At 36.4% G+C, this 22,093-nt stretch overlaps 1 protein-coding gene and 1 pseudogene across 1 annotated transcript; both read left to right on the forward strand.

The window, feature by feature from the left end:
- Positions 1-6,630: 6,630 nt before the first annotated feature.
- LOC113308178 (alpha-xylosidase 1-like) lies at positions 6,631-14,418 on the forward strand. Its single transcript, XM_026556655.1, has 3 exons — positions 6,631-6,964; positions 7,079-7,776; positions 12,307-14,418. The coding sequence occupies exons 1-3, from the start codon at positions 6,717-6,719 to the stop codon at positions 14,166-14,168; spliced, it is 2,808 nt and encodes a 935-aa protein (XP_026412440.1). The 5' UTR covers positions 6,631-6,716; the 3' UTR covers positions 14,169-14,418.
- Positions 14,419-18,511: 4,093 nt separating this feature from the next.
- On the forward strand, positions 18,512-19,423 carry LOC113311826 (annotated as a pseudogene).
- Positions 19,424-22,093: the final 2,670 nt, after the last annotated feature.

Here is a 22,093-nt window from a genome sequence, read left to right on the forward strand (position 1 = left end):
TCCACTGTAGCTTCATATGAAGCAATTTTTTTGTATTCTTAAATTTTCTTTGGTTATAATAAAATCATTATTATCAAGCAGAAAAAAACGGAGTTGTAATTTATAGTTTTAACCATGCACATAAATTGATTTTGAAAAATAGGTGAAACCGTTAGAGAAAAATTCAAGAAACTAGTCGTTTTCTAGTTGTTGGGATATAGCCGTTGGCTAACAAAGTGAGCAGCCCCCGTCCTTAGACGCTCTGCCTTACCTTTTCCTTTGTATAACAATTACCGTAGTGAAACTTCTTGTTTTCCATGCCACCTGAATCATCAAATCCATTAATCTGCTAGAGTTCCATTTTCATAGTTGAGATGTATGTCAATTGGGTACCTCTTACCAGATGTACAAACTACAAACTGCAAACACAAAAGAAAGTCCCTTAATAGTTTATAGTTCAATGTTGCAGGAGTTACTGGCAAAGGAGGCGTACCGACGAGATAATGGAGTGGATTTTCCTCACGTTGAAGTTTTTGAGTTTATGAAAACCAAGTATCGTGTGGACCTTCTAATAAAACTCAAAAGTGAACTTAATGGAGTTCATGATGAATGAGAAGGTACTTATTAGGTTTTACAGTAGATTTTGTGGGTAAATCCTTTCTAAACCCTCACGATACAACACTCGTCCGTTTGATACAACTTATGGTTTAAAGGCTTGTTGCACGTGCTAAGTGTAACCGTGATTCCTACGAAAGTGAGTTAGGATTTTAATTATGGTGTCTATTGTACTAAGATGTTATAATAAAATTTGTCCTTATAAAAGGTGTTCATTAACTCATTGCAAGAAGGAAAAAAAAAACATCAAAATCATTAACTTTGCTCCCTATTTGGAACTAAAACATACGACCACACTTAACATCATAAACATCTGTTGACCACACTAAAACACACAATAAAACATAAAACCACATGTTACTCCACTACACTCAGCTTATTTAAACTGTAGCATAACGACACCTATTAGGTCCATTCCACCAAGTTACATACTGAACATTCCCAGAAATGTCTGCCAAACGTGCTTTTTTCCTTTGATCGGCGGAGCTTCATATAAAAATTGCAGTCCGGGGTTGAGCAAGGAGAAATTTTTTGGTTCTCAATCTTAAATTTCCTTTTTTTTTTTGCAAGTTCTTGCAGAGTTCATTCATCTCTTCATCTTCCTTAGCTTTTATTGCATCCGACAACAATTGCGGTTCTTCAGAACAGTTTTCGTACATGCACCTCAAATAATGTATCTTATCCCTCGGCGACTCCTTTACCATCTTAATGCTAGTACAATCTTTTTGTGGACACTTTGAGTAGATCCATGGGAATTCAAGAAAGGTATGATTATCCTTGTAACATAACGGACAAATCTCTCCGGCTTCCACACAAACTATTTGTTTTCCCTTGCGATTAGAACTTATTGTTGAGGTATAATTTTTTTGTACTCGGGGGTATTTCAAAGAGAGGTAAGATATTTTTTGGATATTGTTGGGTAACCACACCGACGTTTTTATAATGCAAGCGAAATACAAAAGGGCCGTTTGTGAACAACGATGAGCGTCTAAGAAAAGTTTGGGACGTCGGTGAAAATAAGGGGTCATTTGTAAACAGTGAAGATACTCTTTCAAATATTGTTAGGTCATCTATTGTTACCCTTTCTGTTTATCATTACCTATAGATAGACTCTATCAGACCCATTATGAACACCCGACTCTAGGAAAAAGTAAAAGGCGTTTACTGTTAATGGATGTGTTAAAATGAACTTATAAATATGCACAATTGCTTTTTTTTAGTTTTATATTTTCATTGCGTTATAACCTTTATCCTTTGAGTTTCATTTTGTGATATTTTTTCAAATTATATCTGCATAGCATAGTAATCCAGTACACTTCACAAGAAGACGAAGCTTTAACACGGGCTTACTGCGCTGTTTCGAATGATCTAGACATATTAATGTATGAAAAATCAAAGGAGTTTTGGATCAATGTTGCTGAATTGTTTACCGAAATTTTTGGCAATGACAACCGACGAACATGGAAATCATTAAAGTCTCGGGTCTTCACCATAAAGAAGAAGGTGAATGTCTTTGTTGCACTGCAGGTACCGATATATCGCAATGTCCCCGAAGGGTGGTCTCAAGATATGATGGTAAGTTATATAATCTAAATACGTATACATTATATAAATGTGAATTTTTCATATATACACCAACCTTATATCTGTTTTTCTATTGTAGGATTCAAATACGCGGCAGTTATACCTCCAACATAAGGGAAAGACATTTATGTATCATAATTGCTACCTCATTTTTAGGCATCACTTTTCTTATATGGACCCCAATTGTTAGCCTGTCATTAAGGATGACAGCATCAAATAAATCGGTTTTGTGGGTGCGCCTCTACGTTAACCCTCACGAGACTAAACTTGTCCACCAGGGTCGCCTGGGGGTTTAAAGGCTTGTTGCACGGGCTAAGTGCAACCACGGGTCCAGCGACAAGGACATAGTTTTGTTATTTGTTCATGTATTATTAATATAAATAAAACTATTTATTTCCTTTCGGTTTTGTACCATTATAATCTTCTAGTGTATCCCTTCCCTCGTTATTCAGACATCATCAATATTATTACCAACACTGTTTCGACCTATTGACATAGAATTGTCACGTCCTACACAAAAGTTATGAGATTAATGATATGGCCTATTCGAAGTTGTATTTGTGATATTTTGGAATTTAAAAACATAAGTCCCATATGGTTGAGATTACACATCCTGACGAGTGACAGCAAGGGAGGGAGCACACATCTGTGAACAATCACTGCAACGAAGGGACCACACATCCTTTATTTTTTCCTATAAATAGAGTCTCGGGTATTGATATTGATTGCACAACCAAACCGTAAACATTTTATTCATCCAATATGAATGTTAACTTCACCGTTGAAGAAGATACAATAATCATAGCTGCATGGATTAGTCTAATGAGAGCTCCAGTTGCAGTTGATCCTTTAGTACCGCACCGAAACTTCTGGGAGCAGGTGTATTCTCGTTTTCAAGAAAACTTTCCGAATCCAAACCATAGATCAAAGCAAGATTTAAGATACAGAGTTGGTAGTATAAAAAGAGATGTGAAAACGTATGTTATCATCCAAGCTACGCTATTTAGGGATTTGCCACCGGCATTCCTTAACGCGGAAATGACGATCGTAAGTAATTATAATTTTAAAATAGGTTTTTATTTTAAAAATAATAAAATCACATATACTAATTAGAGTGTATTTTTTTTACTGCGTATAGGAAACAATGGCGAAAGCATATTTTCGTGAAAGGCATGGATGCAATTTCAGGTTTTATGAATGCTACCTCCTTATGAAGGAGGAAATGGATGACTACAATCCAACAAGGTTGTTTAGGCGTTGATGAAATCGTACACAATGTGGAGTGAAGGTTTTGTTGGTAAACCTGTAGTAAACTATCCCGAGACACACAACCGACAGGGACACCTGGAGATTTAAAGGCTTGTTGCACGTGCTAAGTGCATCCGAGGTGCCTACGACAGTGACCTAATAAGAGTTATATTGTCTCAATTTACTATCATGTATTTTAGTTTGAAATTAATGAAGTAAGTTAAATTATGTTTGAGTCCACTAAACATAACACTCCACGTTTCACGTTGTGTCCAAAAAATGTGTTTGCTACTAACGAAGAAGATTTAATATGTTACAGAATGAACTACGCTTACAATTTTATTATCTATTGATAATCTACCACTAGTCTCGCTCTCTAAAATTAATAAAAAAACATGTACGTTAGGGTTAAGCTCGGTCACATTGATCCCATTAATTCTAGACTACACATTCAACGATAATGAGGACATCACAAATTAGATAGAAATAGTGTAAACTGTGTAGAAGAGTGTAACAAGGGTGTAAGACTGAAAAGGTCAAACAAATTTTTGAAAAATGGCGACGAGCTAGGAGTCTCTCAAATTTATCGAGCGAGGTCACAGACGTCGCTCAAAAGTGAGGATGGAGTAGTCGCTGATCTTTGAGAAAGCGAAGTCAGCGTCCTCGCTTTTCATCTTTTTTTGGCGATGTCACACTCCTCGCTCAGTTTGAAATCCCCGCTAACCTTCCCTGCTTTTGAGTAGAGAGAAAAAATTGAGTTTTGCATTAGACCTTCAGCCACTACCAGATGTCGCTATCATCCCCTTCAATCACTCCACTACACTCAGCCTTAAAAATGAATTAACCGACATATAATGCAGGGGTCTTATCTCAGTTCTCTCTAGAAATTTAAATCATGGCTTAATTGGGGGCCATGGAAAATAATTAGGGGCCTCACCCAATTTATACCCACCCCATAAAAGATAGAGGGCTTCCAAAATGTTGGTGAAAATATCAATTTAGCCTTCTCTAATAACTATCCTAAAAATCTCATTAACCACTAACCTAGGTCCTCAATCTTCATTTCAATCAAAGCTTCTTCTCCTCCCATTCTTCATCTCCTCCGCTCCCTCCCTCCCTCCCACTGTCTCCCATTCCATTAACGACTTCTGAGAAAAAAAAATTCTCACTGATTCATCGTAGTTGGTGAACTAAAACCCCATAATCTAAGTTGGGTTTGCGTTTTAATTTGATTTGTTGATTGGAAAATTAGGTTTTCAACTGCAAAATTGCAGTTACAGTTTCAGGGTCGTTAACCACGGTTTTGTATTGCTTAACGATTTTTGATATGCATGTTGAATTGATGAAAAATCGTTAACCATTAGGGTGTAGAAGATAACGACCCTAAACCTGGTTTTCTGCCCTAGAATAGTGTCTTCAAGGAATTTCTAAATCGTTAACGATTCTTCTCGACGATCCTTTTTAAATACGAACGACTCTGTCTTATACAGAACCACCTCTCTGTCCCAAATAGTGATATGATCGTCAATATATTTCTAAAGCATTAACGATTCTTTGTTTGACGACCCCTTTATGAAACTAACGACTCTATATGATTTTACGTTTTTGTATGCAAAGTGATGACATTTCAACTTGATGAATCTGAACTGTGGCACTCACCTTATAGTTGTAGTTAGTTTGCTTAGTCAATCCCTACATCTAATTGCTATAGATACTGTGGCATTCACCTTGATCTTAAAAATGATCCAAGGAACTGATGCCATGAAGATTCTAGGATTTACTAATGGGTCAGGGACGCGGGAAAACAAGCTGATGGTTTCCTGTGAAAATGCCCTATAGCAATAGCGTTGTCCGACAGCAAATAGAAATTATTGTTGTTACAACCGGGAATTCATTATTAATCTGAACCGTGTACCGAACTTTTGATTTTAAATATGGTTGAACTACGCTCCCGTGTGATTTGTTTTGCGTTGGGCATTAGGCTTTGCTAAACAATCCACCAGTTTTGATGTTATAGTGTCATCATTAGACATGCTATTAATACACATGCACAAATAATATTTTGGTTATCCAAATGGCGATTAGGTCTGGCCGGGTTAGGCCATAATGAGGAATTAGAATTCTCTTTTTAATGGAAGAAAAAGGTCAAAGTAACATGGTGAACATCTACCAGGTGTTGCGTCCATATGCACGTGGTGAAATGAAATGAAATGTCATCACTTTACATACAAAAACGTAAAAACACAGTCGTTCAGTATATAGGAATGACGACCCTATATGAAACCGTTTATACATGTGGGGAATGACGACTCCCGTTAATCTATGAAATGGCTCACTGGATTCGTCACTATATAGAAATGCCAAATTAACGATCCTAAGAGTAACATCTTCAGAGAGTAAAAAGTTTTAGAGTCGTTGGGTTCTAAACATATTAAGTTAACGACTCTATGTGACCTAACTAGCTGGAGTCGTCAATTATATCACACTTGGTAGACGGTTTTTCATAATCTGCAACTTTTGCAGGTTTGAGTCGTCAAAGGTTGTCGTTCGTTTATTACCCTCTCGACTTAACGACCCTCACTCTGAGTAGTTGCATAGTGTACATAAATCGACCACTTGGAGCATCATTCAGACAATTTGAAGAGTATAGGAAGTTTACCTGATTGTTTTGAGCTTCAGGTTCTTCATTTTGAGGAATGATTCCTTCATTTTGAGCAATAGGATTCCTCCACTGGAATCACTCATTTCAAATAACCCTAAATTTTCCCCCAAAAACTCAACTTCTTCCTCTCCATAACACAAAAACACAATTTTTCTTTTATCAAAATTTTATCCCTAAATCTGATTTTAATCTAACTAAACTAATTAACAATTAATTAACTTAATTACCACTAATGATTCGGGGTAGTTTAGCCATTTTAAAAAAGTTGGGGGATAATCCCTGATTTCTATTTCATGGCATTTTCTTATCCTGTAGCTAAGGGGCCCAACTATTTTCCAGGCCCCCAATTCAGCCCTGATTTAAATCTACAGCAGATTGATTTTCCATTCAAAAATATTTGAATTTGGTAGGACCCAGGAACCATCATTTTCCTTACGTTGTCCCATTTTCCTCTTCACATGTGAAAGACAGTACTACCCATTCTCGATCTTCACGTGTTCTTCTTTATCTTGTCCCATTCTCGAGCCTTTATATCCCCTGCAACAATCCCAACCTCTACAGTTACTACCACTACTGTAGTTCAAGTTGATTTACTCACTCACTCTGTTTTCTGAACAAGAAGAAGAAGATGATGTTCTTCTCTGGTTCTTCTTCTAAATCTCCATGGCCTCCTACAATACTTCTGTTTCTTTTCATTCTTAATATTGCACTTGTTTCATCCACTAAAACTACTACTAGTACTTCAAAAATCAGTCAAGGCTACAGTCTTATCTCCATTGAAGAAGCTCCAAATGGAGGTCTCATTGGTCACTTACATCTCAACAAGAAAACCAACATTTACGGTCCTGATATCCCACATTTGCAACTCTTTGTCAAGTAATATACACACTCTGTTTCTCTACTTCCCTTTTTAATCATTTTTGTAGTTTATATATTTACGGTAGTAGTATATATAACTAACCAAATTGGATTTTTCTGTTTTATTCACAGGCATGAAACTGAAGATCGATTAAGAGTTCACATCACAGATGCAGAAAAACAGAGATGGGAAGTTCCATACGACTTACTCCCAAGAGAAAAACCACCAAAATCAGCATTACACAAAAGTGTTGCTGGAGAAACAGGGGAAATTCCATTTCTATCTGAAAAATCATCAGCTGGAAGTGAACTTGTTTTCAGTTATAAATCAAACCCATTTAGTTTTGCAGTAAAAAGGAAATCAAACGGAGAAACCCTTTTCGATTCAACCTCAGAAAACTCAGACCCATTCAGTAACTTAGTATTCAAAGATCAATACATTGAAATCTCAACAAAGTTACCAAAAGATGCATCCCTATACGGTCTTGGCGAAAACACACAACCCCATGGAATCAAACTCCACCCAAACGATCCATACACAATCTACACAGCTGATCAGTCTGCAATCAATCTTAACATGGATTTATATGGGTCTCATCCTGTTTATATGGATCTTAGAAACGTTGGTGGTCAAGTTACTTCACATGGTGTTCTGTTGCTGAACAGTAATGGAATGGATGTTATTTACAGAGGAAATTCTTTGACTTATAAAATTATTGGTGGGGTTTTGGATTTTTACTTCTTTGCTGGAGGGGCTTCTCCGCTTTCTGTTGTGGATCAGTACACTCAGTTGGTCGGTAGACCTGCACCTATGCCCTACTGGGCTCTTGGTATGTCTCTTCTTTCACTGTTTTCTTTTAACCCGTGATCATATTTTTTTACTATAATCCTTGAAATCTGTTCTTATATAATCCTGTGGATATCCCAGTGTAGTCTCAAAGTAGGATTTTTGTCTTTGTTGTGTCACTTAATACTGACTGAATTGCTAAGTTGTGTGCATCTAATGAAGATAAGATAGGAACCTCTAGTTGTCTGATTAGTCACTATACAATAATAGCATGCCATACTCCATGGCTAATAGGGTTTTTAAAGCATCTCAGAGGTTATTTTTCCATTTTTAAAAGTCGAAAAGCTCAAATTAGATTGGAGGGATGCTTCTGCTGCTCTTGTGTTTTTGTAAAAGTAGAAATGACTTATGAGTCCAGCAAAACCAACATTGCTTCGTGAAAATTAATTTTGAATTTTGTAAAAGTTATTATAGAATTTTTATTCCCAACTTAGCTTTTGATTTTAGTGTTTTAGAAATTCAAAAATTATTTACTTTTCGATTTCTAAAAGTAAAAAAGTCAAAAATTAGTTTGGGTATAAAACATCAAGATGATTTTTTTTGCTTAAAAAAATTAATTTTAGGAAGGAAAATGTTTTACTTCTAATTTCTAAGATTCACTTCTGCTTCAAAAAAGTCAGAAATTGCTTTATTCGGATTATAAATTTTTCGTTACGCCTTCTAGCCTCTGAGGTTAAAGAAATTATTTTTCGACTTGTTGATTTTAATTGCGAAAACACTTTTTTACTCCTAAATAAAGGAATAAATGTTTTCAACATTTAATAAAGGAAGCACAATCCACAGCTACCTTTTTTCCTTTTTCACTAAAGGGAGTAAGATATTGCTTGTCCTAGACTTTATTGACTGATATTACCAAAGGCTTGAAGACAGATGCAATGAAAGAGAGTACGTAGACAGATTAAATTGGATCACTAAAGTTGTCTTTACTAAATTATTATTATGGAGGGTGGACCAAAACACACCGAATTTTCATTAATGCAAGATGATGGAGTTTGTTGAAAATGGGTGGTTCACTTTTATACTGAAAAACATATCGGTGGTTTTCCTTTTGTTTGCTTATTCTCAAGAAAAGAAAAATGTTTTGTTTTCCTTGGAAACCCAATTTTTGTTTATAGTATATGTAAGCAGGTTTGGCACTACTGAACCTGACTACAACATAAGCAGTGACTTCTTTTAGTTCCCAACTTTGCATTTGTTGCTTGCATCTAATCAATAGGACCTATTTAGTTAAAAAGAAATTGGAAGCAACATTTTTCTTTTTGGTTTCGTTGAATTGTAAAAGGAATTTGGTCAAACCACTATATCTGCGAAGGTCAACATTTAAGCTTCTTTACTGGTCCCTTTTCGTGTTTAGCATCATGCTCTCTATACTGCTGGTCCTGACTGCGATCGTTGGTCCCAAGCAGTAATATCCATCCATATAATCACACAAAAAAGATGCACCGACACTATAAAAGTTATTTTATCCCAAGACTTTAAGAGATACTACCTTTTAAGATTTATTTTGCTAAAGAACGTTTGTTTGTCATTCTGGAGCTAGATATATGTTACAGACATGACAGAGTTATTCGTGATATAATTACCATCAAGTAGTCAGGTTTTACTTACAAAAGTAATTTACAAACATTCATTTACAATGTGTTAGGAAAATTACTTGTCCTGAACAATGTTATTCTCGCTTTTTGCTCTTTAGCATCAATTCATGGTAATTATATCACGCATAAAGCTTAAGCTCTCCATATGAGTAATGATTTGTGATGGGTCTTCCAAACCTTCCGGTTTGAAATCTGTTACACATATTTTACTTCCTGGGTAATAAGAAAACACTTCCCTTGTGAAACTTCTTATCTAGATAAAGTACCTGAAGTAGTAGTAGTACCAGATAAAGATAGTACATCGCATAATCTGACCATAAAAACGTGACCTCCTTGGTTATGTTATACCATGACTTATGCATGCACTTTAAGGTTAGTAAACATTTTGTAGTACTTCCATGGACCATGGGGCTAACCCAGGCTATAGCCCGTCCCTGTTTTTGGCCCAATTTTTACTATAAACCTTGAAAACTGTTCTTATAATCATGTGAAATCCCACTGTATACAATCTAAGAGTAGGATTTTTTTCTTTGTTCTGTCACTCAATACTGACTAAATTGCGTGCATCTATGAAGATAGGTAGGATCCTTTACTCGTCTGATTACAGTATCATGCCATGCTCCGTGGCTAATAGGGTGTTTAAAACACATTAGAAAGTTACTTTTCGAAAAGCTAGAAATTAGATTAGAGGGTGTTTGGATATCAATAGTAAAAGTGCTTCTGCTTCTTTAGAAGCAGAAATCAATCTCAGAAGTCGGAAGTAAAAGAACATTGCTCCAAAGTTAACTTTTTGTCTTTCATTCTCAAATTTTATTCCCAACCTAACTTTTGACTTTTTTGCTTCTAAAAGTTAAAAAGTTACTTCTTAAGGTGTATCCAAACACACGGCGTTTGGATACCACTTAAGAAGTTGCTTTTCGACTTCTAAAAGCAAAAAAGTCAAAAGTTAGTTTGGGGACACAATATTAAAATGACTTGTATAAGTAAAAAGTTGATTTTACAATGATAAATGTTTTTGCTTCTGACTTTTGAGATTGGTTTTTTGCTTCTAGAGATGCAGGAGTGCTTTTGATTCTGGTATCCAAACCATCTAAATGCTTCTAAAAGTAAAGAAGTTACTTTTTGACTTCTTAATTTACTTGCGAAAACATTTCGTACTTGAGATAAAAATAAATGCTTCTTACTCTTAGTCTTAGTAAGTAAAGATGCAACATTCAATTAAGAAGCATAATCCACAGATAGGTTTTTTTTTGTGTTGATTCCAGAATCAATTTCACTAGAGGAAGTAAGATTGCTTGTCCTAGACTTTATTGACTGATATTATGAAAGGCTTTAAAGACAGATGCAATAAAAGAGAGTAGTGTACGTAAGCAGATTAAGTTGGATCACTAAAGTTGTCTTTATTAAATTATGGAAGGTGGACTTAAACACACTGAACTTAAGATGATGGATTTTGTTTGAAACCGGTGGTACACTTTTATACTGAAATAGATTGGTGGTTTTCCTTTTGCTTGGTCTTGCTGATTCGCAAGAAAATGTTTTTGTTTTCCTTGGAAACCCAATTTTTCAGGTTTGGCACTACTGAACCTGACTTAGACTGTTGTTATCTTGATACAAGATAAGAGTTTTTAGTTCCAAGCTTTGAGTTTGTCGCTTGCATCTAAATCAATGGGCATGCTGTTTAGCAAAAAAAGAAAGAAGAAAGAAAATGGAAGCAACATTTTTTTTTTTTCAGACTCATTAAAATTGTGAAAGGAATTTGGTCAGAGCTTGGTCCATTTAATTTGTACCACTCTACTAGTTCTTTTCTTCTTCAAGAAAAGAAGACTCCAGCCGTTTATCCCTGGCTGTGTTTGGCATGTAGCTTCGGGGTTCCGCATGCTCTATACTTCTGGTCCTGACTGCGATGGTTGGTCCCAAGAAGTACTGTGACTATTATCCACCATAATCACACAAAAAAGATGCACCCACACAAAAAAATTATTTTATTCTAAGACTTTAAGAGATACTACCTTTTAAAATTTACTTTTCTATAGAGTTTTGTTAGTTATGCTAGAGCCTAGATGCATGTTGAAGAAAAATGACAATGTTATTCTCTCTTTTTACTCTTTAACATCAATTCATGGTAACTGTATCACGAATAAAATTTAAGCTCTCCGTATAAGTAACAATTTGTGACGGGTCCATAGGTTCAGGAATCAGGAGACAAACCTTCAGGTTTGAAATTTTTTACACAATGTTTTTTTACTTTCCGTGTCATGTGAAAACAGTTCCCCTGTATTTTTGAGGATCCCAAACAAAACTTCTTATATAGATAAGCACCTGCATAATTTAGAACCCATAGACTGCCGATCATAAAACCGTTTTCAGACGAGATCATAAACCCATAATTTAAGCTTACTAAAGATTTTGTAGTAGTTGGTACAAATACATTTCCTCTATGAGATAGTTAGGAGTGAAGCTGCTGGTTCATCAAGGGGTAGAAGAGTGGCCATTTAACTAGAACCAGTACTGGGCAATTACACGAAATGAACAAACCCCTTAATCCCTAATTCTGAAGGAATCAAACCCCAAATTGATTGCAGTTTTAGGAATGAGTTTACTCTAGTATGTTGGTCACAATTCAGAAACATTCAATGTGTAACATCCATTCAGTATTCGAACTGGTGGAGACACGTGCTTGAAATTGCTATTTTGAGCTTTCTTTTTGATATTGCTGTTTTTGTCAACTGAAAGTTTTTACACTTCCTAATAGTTGCTTTCTTAGAATACCTGATAACTGAGTAAATGGTCCAACAAGTTGTTAGAACTTCACAATATTCGAAAAGTTCACACCTTAGAGCTTAATTTGTTTAAATATTAATGTTTTAGAAATGAATGTGGTACACATTGATGAGTATTGCTCTTTCCTTTTACAGGATTCCATCAATGCAGATGGGGTTATAAGAACGTATCAGTCACTGAAGCAGTTGTTGAGAATTACAGAAAAGCCAAAATCCCTCTTGATGTCATTTGGAACGATGATGACCACATGGATGCAGCAAAGGACTTCACTCTTGATCCCGTCAACTTTCCTCGTCCAAAGCTTTTGTCCTTCCTTGAAAAAGTTCATTCACGTGGCATGAAATACATTGTTCTCACTGACCCTGGAATCGGTGTTAATGAATCGTATGGTGTATTCAAACGTGGAATGGCAGATGATGTTTTCATTAAATATGAAGGTGAACCCTTCCTAGCTCAAGTCTGGCCTGGACCTGTATACTTCCCAGATTTCCTTAATCCTAAAACCGTTTCGTGGTGGACTGATGAGATCAGGCGTTTCCGTGAGCTTGTACCCATTGATGGTCTTTGGATCGATATGAATGAGCCATCAAATTTCTGCTCTGGTAAATGCAAAATAGTGAAGAATAGACCATGCCCAGGAGACCCAGGATGGGAGTGTTGCTTGGATTGTACGAATATAACAACAACTCGATGGGATGATCCTCCTTACAAGATCAATGTTTCAGGTGTACACGCTGCTTTGGGGTTTAAAACTATAGCTACAAGTGCTACACACTACAATGGTGTCTTGGAATACGATGCTCACAGTCTCTATGGTTTCTCTCACACCATTGCAACTCACAAAGCCTTTATGTCACTTGAAGAGAAGAGGCCATTTATATTAACGCGGTCAACTTTCGTTGGTTCAGGACACTATGCAGCACATTGGACAGGTGATAACAAAGGTACTTGGGAGAATCTGAAGTATTCAATCTCTACAATGCTGAATTTTGGTATATTTGGAGTTCCTATGGTTGGTTCAGATATCTGTGGATTTTATCCTGCCCCGACTGAAGAGCTTTGTAACCGTTGGATCGAGCTCGGTGCATTCTACCCTTTCTCAAGAGATCACGCAAACTTTTATTCCCCCAGCCAAGAGCTCTATGTTTGGGATTCTGTTGCAAAGTCGGCAAGAAATGCACTTGGTATGCGGTACAAGCTCCTTCCTTATCTCTACACATTGAACTACGAGGCTCACATCAGTGGTGCGCCTATCGCAAGGCCAGTTTTCTTCTCGTTCCCAAATTTTACTGAAAGTTATGGGCTCAGTACTCAATTCTTGCTAGGGAGTAGTGTGATGGTATCACCTGTACTTAGGAAAAAGGCCACAAAGGTAAAAGCTCTGTTTCCCCCAGGTACTTGGTACAATCTCTTCGATATGACACAAACAGTTATAGGTAGAGGACAGTATGCAACCTTGGATGCACCTTTGCATGTAATCAACGTGCATGTTTATCAGAACACTATACTTCCAATGCAGCAGGGTGGATTGACTTCTAAAGAGGCAAGAACCACGCCTTTCAGCCTCGTAGTTACTTTTCCGTCAGGTGCTTCTAAGGGAGACGCTAGAGGGAAGCTTTATCTTGATGATGATGAACTTCCTGAAATGAAACTTGGAAATGGGTACTCGACATATATTGATTTCTATGCTACCTTAAATGAGAAAACAGTGAAAGTTTGGTCTGATGTTCAAGAGGGTAAGTATGCATTACAGAAAGGATGGACCATAGAGAAGGTAACTGTATTAGGATTAGATGGAATTGGAGAATCACTTGCAGTGGACATTGATGGAATGCCTGTTTCGGATATGTCAAGCGCTGAATTCTCTGCTTCAGATCTTTATCACTTGGAGAAGTTAGAAGGAGATACCAAGAAGAAGGGTATGATGGTAGAAGTTAAGGGATTGGAATTGCCTCTTGGGAAGAAATTTTCTATGTCTTGGAAAATGGGCATCTAAGGTTAAGAGATGGATTGCAGACGGATGCATTTTATTTCAGCTTCTCTCAGTTTCCTTTGACTAGATTAGTTTCTACTTAAGAATTACTCATCCCATGCAACTCATAGGAGATGGATTATCTTTTCTTGCATTATCTTTTCTGGTTGTAGTTTAAAAAAACTGGGAAAATTTTCCAAGTAGAAATCTTAAATAAACTCTTCGCAGAGCTGCTATTTGGAAAACATATTGAAATTAGAATATTTATAGCGTACAGGTTTCTTATGAAATTAGCTAGACAGGTCTTAGAAATTTGATTCTTGAAGAGGGAATATGGAATTGATTCATTTTGCATTTTTCATTCATAAAAAAGGGTTTACAAAGTAATCCACAAAAATTAACCCTTGTTGCATCATTAGACAACCAACTCCTTCAAATCCACAAACTAAGATAACTTAAAAAACTTAAGTAAAACAACTAGACAATCTGACTTTCAAACTTCACAACAAGACTTACTCAGAACAAACGTAAGCATTAGACTCGACAGCTTCAAATCAATGACCAAGATAAATATCAGGCTTCTTCCTGTCCCTTGCACTCCTGCGAAGTTCTTGAGTTTCAGAACGAGCCATTCCACCAGTTTTCTTCATGGCTGGGGCTTTTTTCAAGGGCGCCATTGCACCAAGTTCATTCTCTCCATCTTCCTTTTTTTCCTGTTGTTTTTCTCTGTCAGTACCACCATCACCGGATTCACCAACAATGAATTTTTCTTTCAGGGATTCCATTTCGAGTTTCAAATTCTCCATTGCAAGTTGCAGCTGTTCAACTTTTTCATTCATGCATTTCTCAACGTCAACAACTTTTTCTTGAAGTTGCAAGAACTCAAATTCTGATGGTACTTGCATAAGACCCTCTATCTCTGCATCGAACATCACATCTAGATTCACAGTTGGAGAGTTTTCATTCGAACTCATTTTGCTAAAGTAGTAGTAGTAAGAATTAAGAAGAATGAAGAAAATGAGTTGTTAACTACCCCTTTAAATAGATATCAGGGTTCATAGAATTCAGCCTTAGAATTCAAAGTATTTTTATTGCTTCTAATTCACTCATTAAGAATGAAAAGTGCCATTTATTAGTACTTTGGGTTCCCAAAGTTCACAGACGACTAAAAACACTGATTCCAAAACTCATTGAATTCGAATGGGTTATGATAGAGGGTGTCTAGAAACAAAGAAAATAATATCTTGGCAGGCAAATTTTAATTTTTTTTTTTTCACAAAGGTCATGACTTGCTAAAAATTTAGTTTTTCAGAAAGGTTACAAAGTACTCCACAGACTTAGGCCTTCTCTTGCCTGACCTGTTCTTTATATGCCTGGAGCCATTCAGACTCGGAGTACCTCATTTGACCACCATATGCATCTTCCCAAATAAATTCTCTAAGTGCAGGAGGAAACTCGCTAGGTTTCACCTCCCGTTTGTTCTTGAAATGCTTTCCCAGATAATATGCAGCTTTATTCAAAAACTTTGCGTTTAAAACAATAATTTCAAATTTCATGCGGCCCATCCTCCTAATATCCTTCACAATATCAATCAACAGTTTGGATTGGCTTCTTTTGATATCAGGAAATATCTCCTCCGCACATTTTTCACAAAATTCATAACGACGTTTGTAACGATGGAGACAATACCTTCGACTTTGAATCATGGCCTCAACGATTGAAACAAGTCTTGTTGAGTTGAAATGAACTGTTAGTCCATAATGAGCTCCATGAGCTAAAGCAAGTTTGAAGCCCCTTCTTAGTCCCTTTAAAAGGTAGTAAAGGTATGACCCCCTTCCTTTAGAGGACCAAGCATAGGCACTTCCTGGTCTTCCTCCTGGATCACGTAATATAACTCCATATCCGCCAACATCCTTTCTCTTCTTGTAGTAGCCATACACATTTAATGCCCAGCCGGTTCTCCCCCTCCTTGCATGACCTCCTTTATTGTTTTCCAGCCATGAAGCTATCCATTGTTGTTTGTCCGGAACTTGTATATTAAAGCTCTTGATTTTCCGCTGGCGTGACTCTTCACGAATCTTCACACAACCTTCACATTCTCAATTATCACAGCAGCCACCTTTTTTATTAGGTTTGTAATACTCTTCCAAATGCCGTTCCAAATAATCATCTTCAGAATGAACGTCACTAAGAGAAGACAACGAGACAGTATCTTCTTCTTCAAACTTCGACATCTCGCAACTTTTTTTCTTTGTTTTTTTTTGGTTCTTTTTTCTCCATGCGATGCGTCTCTACCTATATAATACTATATAGATATAGATAGTTCGTTACGCCTACCATAATTAGCAATCTGGCGAATTCCCAAAAATTTACTTTATCGTCCACCATTAGATTCCTAATCTGTTCTTGAGTCTTAGTCTTACTTCAGCCGTTGATATACCTTAGGAAATTCCTCTCTCTCTCTGGACATGATCAAGTAAGATGAAAAACCGTAGACAAAATTAGGGCAGCAAATCAAGCGCTATGGCTTCTTCTACCTGTGTTCGTCTTGCTGGAATCCATCCTTTTCATCAACAGAAAACTTTTATAAAACCAAGACACATGTTGTCATCACTACCAAAAACGTACGTCCATGCTAATATCAAATCATCTCTAACCAATACTTCTTGCTCTTTCCAAAATCTCCTGCTATTCACCGGCCAGAAACACAACCACCAATTTCTTTCACCTAAACCCCTACACAACCCTTTCTCATCTTCATCAACACCTACATCAAAGAGTACAATCTGTATGGCCACAACATCATGTGAAAACACTCCAAAAATTCCTGTTGCAGAGATATGTATGCTAGTACTCGTATACATCATCCCATTCTTAAGCCGACTAAATTTACTCTCCAAGTTCCCGGTCTTGAGATGTGCGATGACTCCTATCACGCTATTGTTAGGATTCTACCAATCGATACCCACTGTTGCTTTGATTGCGTTTCTTGGTTTATTTATTGGTATAGTAAGATACAGGAATTCTACTAAGTTTAAGTACTCTTTAGTTATGGATTGCGTGGTTGTTATTGCATCTTTAGTTCGTCCGTTTTTAGTGAATCAAGGTCCTTTGGCTGGAGCATTAGAGTTCAAGCTTCAATTGTTGAATGTGAGTATTATGATTCTATGCGTGGTTATTGTCCTCATATTTGCTTTCTTTATAAGTTTGGTAGATGTATTCGTGCTAGTGTACTGAGATATCTGCACGCATGCATGAGTCATATCATTCTTATTTTTTTATCTCTAGGAGAACAAGTCTAGTTTCTTCAAATTTAGGTTTATTACTATAACTGCGTGAATGCTAAGTGGTAATTTAGGATGACAACATTTGTATTTAATATAGTGTTCATCTAGTATTCCATGTCCATGCACCTCCATAATCAAAATATAATATATTTGACATCGAGCAAATAAAATAAAATAAATAAACAGTATGTTTGTCTAGTGTTTGCTAGAGAGAAAAGTCCGAGTGACTCTCACATTCTCTAATTTATCAATCAAGTAAACTTTCTGGTCTAAGGTTTTCTGCTCAACACCAAGTGAAAATTCTTCTACTTCCTCTTACATTTTTATTCGCAGGTTCTTGAATTACTCGGTTTCCAGACATGCATACATTCATGTTCGGAGTACTTGGGTTCTAGTACTACTACTCACGAGATATCATTGTCGCCATGTTCAGAGTACTTGGGGTCTAGTACTACTAATCACGAGATATCATTGTCGCCGCCAGCATTGCCGTTGTGTTCGGGGTCGCAGTGGATTTATGAGACTGTGAAAGGTTGTCACGAGTTTAAGATAAAAGGATATTCTCTTGCAAAGGGAAAAGTATTTGGTAAATCTTTAATTAGTGGCAGATTCACAGTTGGTGGTTATGACTGGGTTATACAATTTTATCCAGAAGGCTTTTCTGAGTCTTGCAAGGAGTACATATCCGTGTACCTTAAGTTAGTAAACCCTGCAGAAAAAGTAAGGGTATTGTTTGAATTTAAATTACTGGACCAAACCCAAAACGAGATTCATAGTCTTCGTCTTAAATCTCCAAAAACGTTTACGGGAGAAGGATTCACATGGTACGTACGTGTTTTCCGATTCCTATGGTTCTTGAATTATGTTGAATTCTTTGCTGTTTAATTTATGGGTAATTTGATTAAGTTGTTTAGAAACTAGAATCAAAGACTAGCGATTTCAAATTATTTAGGAATCGGTTGAATTAGTGGAGATGGAGAATCAAACTGATATAATGCACTCCCAACTTCTTCCTTTTTTAATTTATTTAACGTACGGATTAATTTCAGGGGATTTCCGCATTATATGAAGAGGTCGGAGTTGGAGACGTCAAGTTATCTCAAGAACGATTGTCTTAGCATTCATTGTACAGTAGAAGTAGTGCATGATCGTTTTGAAACAGCGCAAACTAATATCCAAGATGGTAAACATGATATTATTCCTGTACCTCCATCGGATATGATTCAGAATCTCAAGGGTTTGCTTGAATCTGAAATTGGTTCTGACGTTACGTTTCAGGTTGGCAATGAATTCTTCAGAGCTCATAAGTCGATTCTTGCAGCTCGATCTCCCGTATTTAGAACTCAGTTTTTTGATTAAACACGGCTAATCCAGATATGGAAATAATAGTCATTGAAGAGTTTGATCCGTTTGCTTTTGAGGTAGAACTTTTGACAATTCATTATTTTGTTAGCATGCTTTACATTCAAAAATATAATAGTATATATGTGTTACCTCTATGTATAAATTTACTAGTCCTTCTACCTTATAAATTATATATGTGTTGCAGGCCATGTTGTTATATTTGTACTCGGATGAACTTCCCGAGCCACGTGAACTTTCTGATTCAGATTTTCTTTGCACTTCAATTACGATCATGCAACATCTGTGAGATGCAGTAGATCGCTTCGATCTTGATCGATTGAGACTCATGTGTGAGGCAAAATTATGTGAAGAAATAACCACAAATACCGTGGCAACAACACTGGCCCTAGCAGAACAACACCAATGCCTGCAACTGAAAACTGCTTGTCTAAAGTTCGCAGCTAAACCCGAAAATTTAGAAGGTGAGTGTTATATTTCACTATCAATTTCAAGTCGACATTTTATTTTCTTACCCATATGTTTTACCTGCAGAAATTATGAAGTCTGAGGGTTTGCATATCTGAGAAAAGTTGTCCATCATTATTAGTTGATCTGCTGAAGACTAGTGCACTGATAGATAAAATGTAGGATAACACTTTGCAGGAATGGAATGTCGAGAGCAACAACAGCTATGAGAGTAACTTTGTTTTTCTGAAACACTGACGGATCCTATACCTCAGAGGCCAGTTTATGATTGTTGCAAATTTGTTTTCAAGTGATTTTTTAGCATGTGGCAGCTTATGAGAACGATCAGTCAGTAATGTCTTGAAATTAAGCAGATCAGCTTTTGGTAAATAAGAAGTTTCTCTGGTTATTACTTACCCAAAAAAAAATATATATATTAACGTGAATTTTTTCTCTGAATAAACAAAATGTTATGACTTGCTAAAAACTTAGGTTTTCATCAGTAAAGAAAGGTTTACAAAGTACTCCAATCAATTAGCCCTTCTCTTTCCAGATCTCTGTTCTTTATATGCCTGTAGCCATTCAGACTCGGAGTACCTCATTTGACCACCATATGCATCTTCCCAAATAATTTCACTAAGTGCTGGAGGAAACTCGCTAGGGCTCACCTCGCATTTGTTTTTGAAATGCTTTGCCAGATAATATGCAGCTTTATTAGAAGACGTCTCCTCTGCACCAATTTCAAATTGCATGCCCATGCTCCTAGTTTCCTTCACAATTTCAATTAATAGTTTGATTTCACTTCTTGTTCCTTGGACATCACGTAATGACACCTCCGCACTTTCTTCCCAAATTCTCTTTTAAGGAACGGCATTTGTCACGATGGCCAGTAATCTTCTTCTTCAGATTTGTTTCTCTCCTCCTCCATGCATCACTTCCGTTATTTTCCTGCCATGAAGCTATCCATTGTTGTTTCTCTGTAATTTGTATATTAAAGCTCTTGATTAAATCCTGCCTGATTCTTCGCGAATCTTCACACAACCTTCACATAATTCTTTATCATCACATCAACTATTATTAGGTTCGAAATACTCTTCGTATTGCTTGTATTCCTGTTCGATATACTCATCTTCAGAATAAACTTCACTAAGAGAGGACAACGAGACAGTATCTTCTTCTTTTTCTCCGAACTTTGACATCACAGCAACTTTTTTTCTTTATTTTTTTGTTCTTTTTCCTCCAAGCGATAGTAGTTTTGTTACATGATACTCTCTATTTATAATATGGGATTCGTTCATACCGCTTACAATAATTATCAATCCAGCAAATTCCAAAAATATACCCACCGTTAGATTCCTAAACTGAACTTGGGTGACACATGTCTTACGGATATCCTAATTGATTATCCAAAGATAGTTTAAATAAAGTTTTCTGAAATTGTATTTCCAAACTAATTATTGAATTTTTGACTTTCCGACTTAAATTAAAGGTAACTTCTAGGTCTTAAACAGGTTTCCTGCGAATTTCTTGGACTCTACGTACATGTCGAGAAGTCAAAACAATCCCTAAATTCTAGTCAATACTCATCAGTCTAGTTTGCATCAAATTTGTATCCGGAAGGGGTGTACAACATGTAAAGGCAAACATGAAAGAAGAAGAAACAATTTTTTTAGCACAGATTTCTTTATGTATAGTTAGTGCACATATCTTAGGTTCAACTTTATATATGCGGAGGAAAGGTCTCAGAAATTTGATCATTTAACATTTTGATTGTTGCAGCAAGAATGTTATATGACTCAAGACTTCATTTTTTTCATTCATAAAGAAAGGCTTCACAAAAATAACCCTCCACGAAAACCTTTGTTACATCATTAGACAACCAATCCCTTAAAATCTTGACAAACTAAGATAACTTAAAAGATTTAGAGTAGAAATTAATTAAGTAGAGACTTACTAACAACTAGACAAACTGACTTTCAAACTTCTACATAATACTTACTCAGGACAAACTTAAGCATTAGACTCGACAGCTTCAAATCAATGACCGAGATATATTTCGGGTTTCTTCCTCTCCCTTGTACTCCTGCGAAGCTCTTGAGCTTCAGAAGGAGCCGTTCCGCCAGTTTTCTTTTTGGCTGGGGGCTTTTTAAAGGGCGCCATGGCACCAAGTTCATTCTCTTCATCTTCCTTCACTTCATGTTGTTTTTCACTGTCATTAGTACTGCCATCACGGCCGCCATTATTACCACCAATAAATTTTGCTTTCAGCGGTCCTACTTGTTCCTCAAGTAGTTTGTTTGCCTCCTTTACAGAATGGATTTCTAGTTTCAAGTTCTCAATTCCAAGTTGAAGAACTTGCAGTTCTTGCACTTTTTCATTCATGCAGTTCTCAATTTCAGCAACTTTTTTTTGAACTTTTTCATTCATGCGTTTCTCAATTTCAACTACTTTTTCTTGAAGTTGCAAGAAATCAAATTCTGATTGTGCTTTGCTAGGATCATATAATATCTCTGCATCAAACATGAAGTCTGGATTCACACTCGAACAGTTTTCACCGGAACTCATTTTGATAAAGTAATAGTAAGAAGGAGAATGAAGAATATGAGCTGGTAACTTCCCCTTTAAATAGATTTCAGGGTTCAGAGAATACAGAATAATAACCCTAACATAACTCCACATTCAAGGTATTTTGACTGCTCTTATTTAATTAATTCACTCATAAAGAAGAGTGCCATTTATTAGTGCTTTGGGTTCCCAAGATATAAAGAAGACCAAAAACTGATTTACTAAAAACTTATGGAATTCTATTGCAAGTTTGCAACTGTTGGGTTTTCTATAATAGAGATAAATTAC

This window comes from Papaver somniferum, chromosome 9, assembly GCF_003573695.1.
Source record: "Papaver somniferum cultivar HN1 chromosome 9, ASM357369v1, whole genome shotgun sequence".
NCBI classification, from domain to species: domain Eukaryota; kingdom Viridiplantae; phylum Streptophyta; class Magnoliopsida; order Ranunculales; family Papaveraceae; genus Papaver; species Papaver somniferum.

What these genes read in the sequence shown, in the direction of transcription:
- LOC113308178 (XM_026556655.1), top strand. Translation starts at nt 6,717, where the DNA reads ATGATGTTCTTCTCTGGTTCTTCTTCTAAATCTCCATGGCCTCCTACA. An exon ending in CATTTGCAACTCTTTGTCAA is followed by an intron (nt 6,965 to 7,078) that starts GTAATATACACA and finishes TTTTATTCACAG; the next exon opens with GCATGAAACTGAAGATCGAT. An exon ending in TATGCCCTACTGGGCTCTTG is followed by an intron (nt 7,777 to 12,306) that starts GTATGTCTCTTC and finishes TTCCTTTTACAG; the next exon opens with GATTCCATCAATGCAGATGG.